Below are 8,978 nucleotides of genomic sequence, written 5' to 3' on the forward strand. Positions count from 1 at the left end.
CACTTCCAAAACATGTTCATAACACCTAACGATCCTAAATTTGATACTGCCTTCCCATATGTTACTGCAATATGAGTCTTCGTGGTCAAAACCAAAATAATTCATAGAAAAACCACGATACTCATCTCATGGCGACTGTGGTGATACATTATCATCATCAATGGCGTTACAACTCTTCGTGATTCTTAGCCGCGTTTACTATTGCCTTACATTCTTGTCGGTCCTGTGCTACTATTTCCCATTGTCTCATTCCCATTTTCCACGACTTAATGACCACTTGCGTTGCTGGGACCGACGGCTTTACGTGCCCTCCACCTTTACGGCCACCACCAGTGAGATAAAATCCAAAGGGATTGACCGGCGCCGACGATGATGATGTTTTGTACTAGAAAATTTGTTTTGCATGTAGAAAAGATTTTGATACTTCCACACGCGTAGTAAATTAAATTTTTAGAAACATTTTTACCTAGAAATTGAATGCCAAAGCTGTACACCCAGCTTTCTGATAACCTGACAGGATCGGCCTCGCGGAGTATAAAGAAAACCGATAACACGAAAATACTAAATATTTGAAAAATGTAACCGCAAACACAAATACCACATTTAAAAAACTAATTTATGCATTATTTTATATTTCTAAATAATTTACGTAAATATGTTAATAGCGCTATAAAAATTTAAAATTAGATCTGGCAAAAATTTATTTGTCCATCGCGGATTTGTCAGCAGCTATGTTAATTTTTCAACATTTTATTGGTTGTATCGTGTCAACAAGTATTATTTAATTTTTCCTCAGTTATTAAGCGAATCCATGTTGCGCAAAGGCGCCAATTCAAGGTTAATACAGAGTGACGCAATATACAATGCTGGACAAAAAACAACTTAAATAATTTTGATCAACGATCATATGTAATTGCTATAGATATAAATTGAATTTTTGTAGAAAATATCTTTTTAAGAATTAATCACAAATTGTAAAATAAATTATTAATTATTTGACGTTTAATTGATCCATCAATTCATAAAAAGAGAAATCGGACACTATTCTACTTTAGGAGCAATTCAACTTATTGTACCCGAAAGTTATAGAAGAAATAATTGAAGAATTGCATCAAGAAGCAGAAGAACGATGTAGGTTAATAGTAAAACTATAATAATGGTAATTAGGGGGTGATTTTCACGATGTTTTTACCAAAAAAAGGACCAACCTTATTTTGAGCTTAACTCGCTTAGTTTTGATGATAGGAACTTAAAAAAAAAACAAAAATAAAGCTTTTTTTAAACACTTTCAAAAAGTTTTGATGAGTTTTCCTCGAAAAGTTCTTCATTTTTTGGTTATTTCACGTTGAAATATTCGATTTGGAATTTGACAAATCGACTGGTCCAACGAAGTTTGTAGTAACTCAAATTTTCCACTTTTGAGTTACGAGCGCAAAACAATAAAAGATGATGATCTCTTCCCCAGGAAAAAATCGTATCTCCGTAAATATAGTTATGGAACCGATATTACGTGTAAGCGTTTTATAGTATCTCCGGTTTATGAAAAACAACCGTAGAAAATCATCGTATCTTGAGTTACAGGAAATTTATTACCAGTACTAAAGATGGGTTTACACATGCACTGATTTTTGGCGCCAGGCGACTGGCGTCAGTTTATTTGCACATGACAATTCAAATTAATTGGCGCCATTAATTCATGCGCCAGCAAAGTAAAAAGAAGTTGTACTTATTGGCGCCAGTTCGTGTTTTTAAAGCGTTGTTTTTGTAATCTCTGCTACAATGTCAAAAGTTTTTTTTTTGGCATAGGAATTTGTCATTCAGCCAGTCACAACTTTTTTAAGTTCTTCCCAAAGGATAGAACTACAAACTTCGGTCATATAATATAGGAATGAAACGGTTGCGGCTTTAAGTAAAATGGTTGAGGTTATGTCGGCCACTGTAGAACTTCTATGATAAATTTGGAAATATTACCTTTGGGAATTCTATAAGAAGATATATAGAGCCCGTTCCCGACCATTTCGTGTTCGAGGCACCACCATCAGCGTCTCGATGGAAACGTGTCGATGGCTCATTGAACGTACAAGAAGTAAAAGACGCGATCGGCAATGACCAGAGGGTCGTAAGAAGTGCTCGCTTATCGCCTGATCTCTTCTTCTTCTTTACGTCATAGACATTCGACGCAGAACGTGACAGTCGACGCAGAACACGACATTCGACGTGAAATGTCACGTGAAATGGTGTGAATGATGTGTCATTCGACGCAGGACAAAGAAATAAAAATACTCTGTTACGCAGACGACACAATATTAATAGCCCAAGATGAAGATAGTCTGCAAAGACTGGCCCACAGATTTAACATAAAAGCAAAAAAATTTAATATGACAATCTCATCTCGGAAAACTAAAACAATAGTAGTCAGCAAAGAACCAACCAGATGTAAAATAGAAAAGATGGCATCAGTATTGAACAAGTGATAGAAATAAAATACCTGGAAATTATACTGCCTAGTTATGGAGATCTGGACAAAGAAGTGAGAGATCAAGTACAAAAAGCAAATAGACTGGCAGGATGCCTTAATAACACTATGTGGCGAAACAGACACATTAACACTGAGATGAAGTCAAGAATTTATAAAGCCAGTGTAATGCCAATAATGACATATGCCTCAGAAACAAGACCCGACACATCCACAACGCAAAGGCTACTAGAAAAGACAGAGATGAGAGTACTGAGAAGAATTATAGGAAATACGCTGAGAGGTCGAAAGAGAAGTGAAGACATTAGAAGAAAATATAACGTACAGTGTATAAATGAATGGACACAAAATAGAAAAAAGAATGGAGGAGACTCCATTCTGCCTATGTGGTCAGCACCAATCGACAGAAAAAGTATCGGACGACCGCGCAAAAGATGCAGGGACAACCTTCCATAGAGGTATTAATCCGCCAATGAACAAGCAGAATTGCTTATAAAGAGGAAGAAGAAGAATACTAAAATTTGCACAGTAACATTAATACTTGCACGTACTATTGCAGTTAACGCCATTTTAAATACCACGCTCGTTTAAAACAACAGAAATATGTGGATGCCAGTAATAATGGCGCCAGAAAATTGTCATACTACTGGCGCCAATAATCAGTGCACGTGGAAACCCACCTTAACAAAAAGTTCCTACAGTTTTCCCAACTTTCATTCGTTGACGAAGTTATATACAAAGAAATCACTGTTATCTGAAATAACTCTAACAAAAAAGTTTAAATTCTTGATTAAACTAGTTTTTTTTTTATTTTCTTGGTAATTACGAAGTATTACAATTTTGATTTGTAATAAACAATAAAAAATAGAAAGCACGGAATAAATACTTGTATTTCCTCTCGTCGTGCTGTTAATATTACAGTATGTACTCCAATGTATTCCAATAAAATGGTTTCTTTTCCGTGTTCGGTTCTTTTTTGTTTTAGTTATTATATACCTGCGTAGGCAAATACATAATTAACGATTTCCTTTTTCCGGTTTCAGATACAACGTGCCAAAAAATTCGATGAACCACGTGCGAGATTTTACGCGGCCGAAGTGACGTTGGCGTTGCAATTTCTACACAAACATGGCGTCATATATAGGGATCTCAAACTGGATAACATATTACTGGACGCCGAAGGACATTGTAAGTTGGCAGACTTCGGTATGTGTAAAGAAGGAATTCAAGAAGGAAAAACCACGTCCACTTTTTGTGGTACTCCTGATTATATTGCTCCAGAAATTTTACAGGTAAGGCTTACATGTTTTACATTATAATACGATGTGTGTTATACATTATTTCATGTTTGGACCGTTTTTCAAATACATAACTCGATCAATTGTATTTTTTAACAAAGTACAAAATCGCTTAAAAGAAGTTCCAGTGTATTTTGACGTATTTCGAAATTTTTACCGTTTTTAAGCTGTTTTTTGTTTGGACGCATTGCCGGTACATCCAGTCGTATTTGTCGAATACTTGATATCCAGATTTAGCCATACGATATATAGATATGTTCATTTAGACCCAGCTGTTTTATGTTCTCTAGGAGGTTTTTGGGAATGACACCAGTACCTAGTAGATAGAATAAAAGGTACTATTGTTCTGAAGCTATTTTCTTGTGGCATTTTAAAGTAATTACTATTTTAATGGGAATAAGCCACAATTTAAGGTTAACGTAAGTTTATTGACGTTTCAATTTCCACTTCGGAAATCGTTCTCAAAATACAAACATTAATTAATAAATAGGTACTGTCTGGGTACCTTCCATTCTCCATTGTCTCCTGATTTGTATTTCTAGAGCTCTATACTGGGCGATCTTTTCGTTGTATTTAACACGTAAATTATTGGTGTTGGGTATCAAGACATCAATAAGTTTAGCTTTTAGTTGTCATTTTCAAGCATTCTATCGTATTGGGATAATAAGGAAGATGACCGGTTTGGAGAAGTCCCAGTTTGTCAGCTCGTTTTTGGTGGATAATTTTTCCTACTGAGTCATGACGTTCTTTATAATCAGTACCGACAAACGTTTGGCAGCCCTTGGTAAGATGTTGGATGTTTTATTGGGCTTGGCATGCATATCGGCATTTGTGATTTTGGACTTGAGGATCTTTAACAATATATTTCAGGTATATAATAACCTGATCCTGAATGGCAAGTAGAAAACCCCTTAATTTCGGGAAAACATCTTTCCTGATGTCAACCAATAGTTCGACGATGTATTGTCGACATATTCATGGCTGATTTCATTAAGATGTCGCCCATGCAGAGGTTTACTCACCCAGGTGCGCATTTTTTCTTGCTTAGTCAGGTGGTTTGTGCTCATTTCTTGTTCCCTCAGTTTAAGCGGCGTTGTATCATTTACTGCGCAAATTGCTCGTTGTGAAGTAGATGTCTCAACCTGCGGCTAAAAATAAGTACTTAAATTAGCAACCTGTTTATCAATTTGACTTCCTGTGTATTTATGTGTATCTAGATGAGTTTGGGTGCGAATGTATTTTTTTTCATTAATCTTTAAATGGAAATTTTCCAGGAATTGGAATATGCCGCAAGTGTAGACTGGTGGGCTTTAGGAGTCCTAATGTATGAAATGATGGCGGGTCAACCACCATTTGAAGCCGATAACGAAGATGATCTCTTTGAATCCATATTACACGATGATGTCCTATATCCTGTATGGTTAAGTAAAGATGCGGTCAGTATATTAAAAGGTATGTGTATAAAATACTTTTTTGAGATTGCTTCATTACACAATAGTTTAATGGAAGTTATTTAACACTGAATATGTATTTTCAAATTAATTTTAAATATAGTACCAGTTGTCCACAAATGCTCTTCACAAAAGAAAATTTTTGATTTCTGGAATTCATTTTGACGATTTGACATGGTTCCTAAGGGAGCTAGAACTCTTTAAAGATGGAGCAATATCATTAGTTTAATTCAAATATATGAATAGTGAAATAAATAGTGAAATGTAACCAATGGTTTGGGGTGAACATGTTTTTTATGCATTCATAAGCGGCTAGTTTAGGAGGGGTATTGGAAATTTGTGTTCATAATTTTTTTGTTTTTCAAAATTTCTTCTTTTTAACTTCTCTTCTCTTTAATTTTATTATAAAAACATTTTGCTCTCATCTAAGTCTTTATGGCGCAAAATTTTTGAGAAAAAATGATTTGTACTTTTCATGTATCAATTTCAATATCCATTGACTAATAAATTCATTTCTAATTGTGAAAAATGAAATAAAAATAAACAAAATAACAATTTTGTTAATGTCAAACTGTTGTACAAAAACTGGTTGCAACTAATAACTTGACATAAAATATAAATTGTAGTAGCAATCAACTTTTTATTACACCAAAATGTAGATGATACAATTATTATTAAAAAAAATACACGAAAATGGCAACTGAAAGCGTAGATATAACTTTGAATTTCAGTATATCTACAAGCATAAGTTTAGTGGAGAAGATATTACCCCTATAATCAAGCACAAAACCGTCTACAGTGGGCAGGACATGCAGCCCGGGTCCCAAATCGAACATGATAAAAAATATTCTAACAGCGCAACGGGTGAGAAGGAGATTGGACCAAAGCTGAGGTGGATATATGAAGTAATACAGGATGCTGAAAACATCAGTGTTACCAACTGGAAAATTCAAGCAAGAGACAGAGCAGAATGGCGCAGAAAGCTTGAGAAGGTCGAGGCACTTTAAGGGCTATAGCACTATAATGAGGATGATGGCAACTGAAAGCATAAAACACAAAACTAAATCTACAACAGGTTCTCCAAATGACGACCATCCGTTTCTATGCGCAAATTTATTCGCGTAGGTGAATTCGTATCCGATCGCGTATTTCCATTGGTTGTGATTAAACCATTGACTTTAGCTATTCCCACACACAAAAATCACAATGATTTAAATCACAATATTTAAATATAAAGGATATTTAGTTTTCCTTATGCAGAATGTTCCACGCAGAAGATTTAAAAATATTGGGACACATTGCGGCCAATCTTTGTACGCTAATTTCTTGACTTTTATTTTTTTTTTGAGGAATTACCGATCCTGCTTTTCTTATTCTCTGATAAAGAACTGTAAATCATTTGGGAGCAGGATCTCTTCCGTTTGGAAATTTTTTTGCATATCCACGTTCCATGGCATTTCGTACACATCAGCATATTCTTTGGTACTACACATTTGACAACTAACAGTACCTTTTGCAATACCAGTAATTTGGCATTAATATAATTGTTATGTTGTTTATTTTCCATAGCCATTTTTCACCATTAGAAATGAATTTGTTAGTCAATGGAAGTGTATGCATTGATACATCAAAAGTACAAATCTATTTTTCCCGAAAATGATGTGTCATAGGGCCTTCAGATAAGGGCATTTTTTTTAAATGTTATCTCAAAATGATGAAAATTATGAATAAAAATGTTCAATCTCCCTTTGAAAGTCGCCGCTTGAGACTGCAATTAAAAAAACGTAAGTACCAGTGAAACAATGAAACAATGAAGTTTTCCAAGTACGATCTTTGAAAATAAAAGTCTCTTAATCGTATTGTAATGACATCATAATTATCTATTGTTTGGTAAATATTATATTTTTATAAATTATTTTTCTTTTCCTTCTATGCTGAGCTCTTTATCAAGAATAGTTTTTTTGTAAAATGTAAGATAAACTTTTTCTTCATTTTTATAAAAAAATTTGGGATACACTGTACATCATACCTTACTAAAAATCATTCCTTTATCCTTTAAGTCATTAAATTGTTGTGTAAATTATTTGAAACTCATTTTTTTATATCGTACTAAAAATACCCAATATGGTACAATGTTTGTAATTTTCGGGTAAATACCATCCTTTTCTGGCCGAATACTTTCTCTTTCTGCGCACTGGAAGCTCCGCCTCGTCACGAGATTCCTGTTCTACAGTATTCACACTAAACGATTGGGCACATTTCACTAAATAAATGTACAGTAGCGTTTTTGGATAAAGTGATTTACGATTTCAAATCAACATAAAATGAGTTCCAGAATTAGTAGTTTTGTTTCGTGAATAGCGTTTGTGGACACTCTATATGGATAATATGCTCAACTATTTAATTAATCTTTTGTAGGTTTTATGACAAAAAATCCAAGTCGGAGACTAGGATGTGTCGTCGCACACGGTGGTGAATCAGCCATTCAAGCACACCCATTCTTCAAAGAAATAGATTGGACTGCATTGGAACAAAGACGGGTAAAGCCTCCGTTCAGGCCAAGAATTGTAAGTATATTTATTATAATTAGCATAAATCCAATGACTTATACTCGTAATATATACATAAATATAACATATAAAAAAACTAGTTAGAAAAATTATACTTAAATGATTTTAATAAAACAAAAACAAACAAATTAATTAAAATTTTGAGTATTCAGTACAGTGTATAATAATTTATTTATTAAATAAACTAAACGACTTCACCATAGACATATAATACAAGATGCCATGCCGTCCCTGCACCTCTGTCTAATGGGCCAGGTTTATCGACCACGTGACTTTCTCATTGGTCATTTAGGTCTCGTGGTCAATAAACCTGTCAAACTAGAAAGAGATGCAGAGACTGATTTGTGTCAGTTTTCTCTGTCGCAGTGGGGGAACGTGACTGTATTGCAGCTGCAGCGCTAAGTTTATTTGTATCAAAGGTCTATGGCTGGGTCTATATATTATACATCATTGCATAATTTGATCTACATAACCTCAAAATCATTCTATTTTCATGAAGTTATACTATTACTATTATGGTGTTTAGCATTTTCTGTTCGCTTATAGTATCAAATGGTTTCTCGTATTCCACGAATATCAGTCCCAATGTATATATAGTTGTATTCTGTAGACTTCTCTATCAGGTTTTAAACCCAGATAGGATATCAAAAATCTGCCTTGATGGAAGTCTAACATAGCCTCCAGTTTTTTTTTGATAAATTTTGTGAAATTTTTATATATGTGCGTTAACAAACTGATAATACGGTAATGTTCTTTTATAAATAAAAAGCAGATTTCGAGTACAGTTCTTTATTAAATCTTGTCCAAGTACTTTCGCTCTCAGAGCATCTTCAGGTGCATTTCGTCAAAAAATAGGCTATCCAGCACATCCAAGAATGACATAAACATTCACATATTGTACAAATAACAAATACCAGACAAAAGAATGAATTCTGTCTCCTGCCATTGCGCATAATGTAGCGTCCATAATATTATTTTAAACTGTTTGTCGTTTTGTCTGATGTCTGTTAATTGTATAATAGTATGTGAATGTTTATGACATTCTTGGATTTGCTGGATAGCCTATTTTTTGACGAAATGCCCCTGAAGATGCACCGAGAGCGAAAGTACTTGGGCAAGACTAATAAAGAATCATCTGCCTTTTATTTGTAAAATTTATATATTCGAGCATTCAACCATGTCT

General features: G+C 34.2%; 1 protein-coding gene across 1 annotated transcript in view; it reads left to right on the forward strand.

The window, feature by feature from the left end:
* Positions 1-8,978, forward strand: part of Pkc98E (Protein kinase C) — an 82,495-nt gene that overhangs the window by 56,188 nt on the left and 17,329 nt on the right. Inside the window, exons 9-11 of the mRNA XM_072522538.1 lie at positions 3,520-3,768; positions 5,049-5,226; positions 7,644-7,792. Of these exons, the coding sequence (XP_072378639.1) occupies positions 3,520-3,768; positions 5,049-5,226; positions 7,644-7,792 (576 nt within the window). The remainder of the gene's footprint in view (positions 1-3,519; positions 3,769-5,048; positions 5,227-7,643; positions 7,793-8,978) is intronic.

Source organism: Diabrotica undecimpunctata, chromosome 2 (genome assembly GCF_040954645.1).
Source record: "Diabrotica undecimpunctata isolate CICGRU chromosome 2, icDiaUnde3, whole genome shotgun sequence".
Lineage (NCBI taxonomy): Eukaryota > Metazoa > Arthropoda > Insecta > Coleoptera > Chrysomelidae > Diabrotica > Diabrotica undecimpunctata.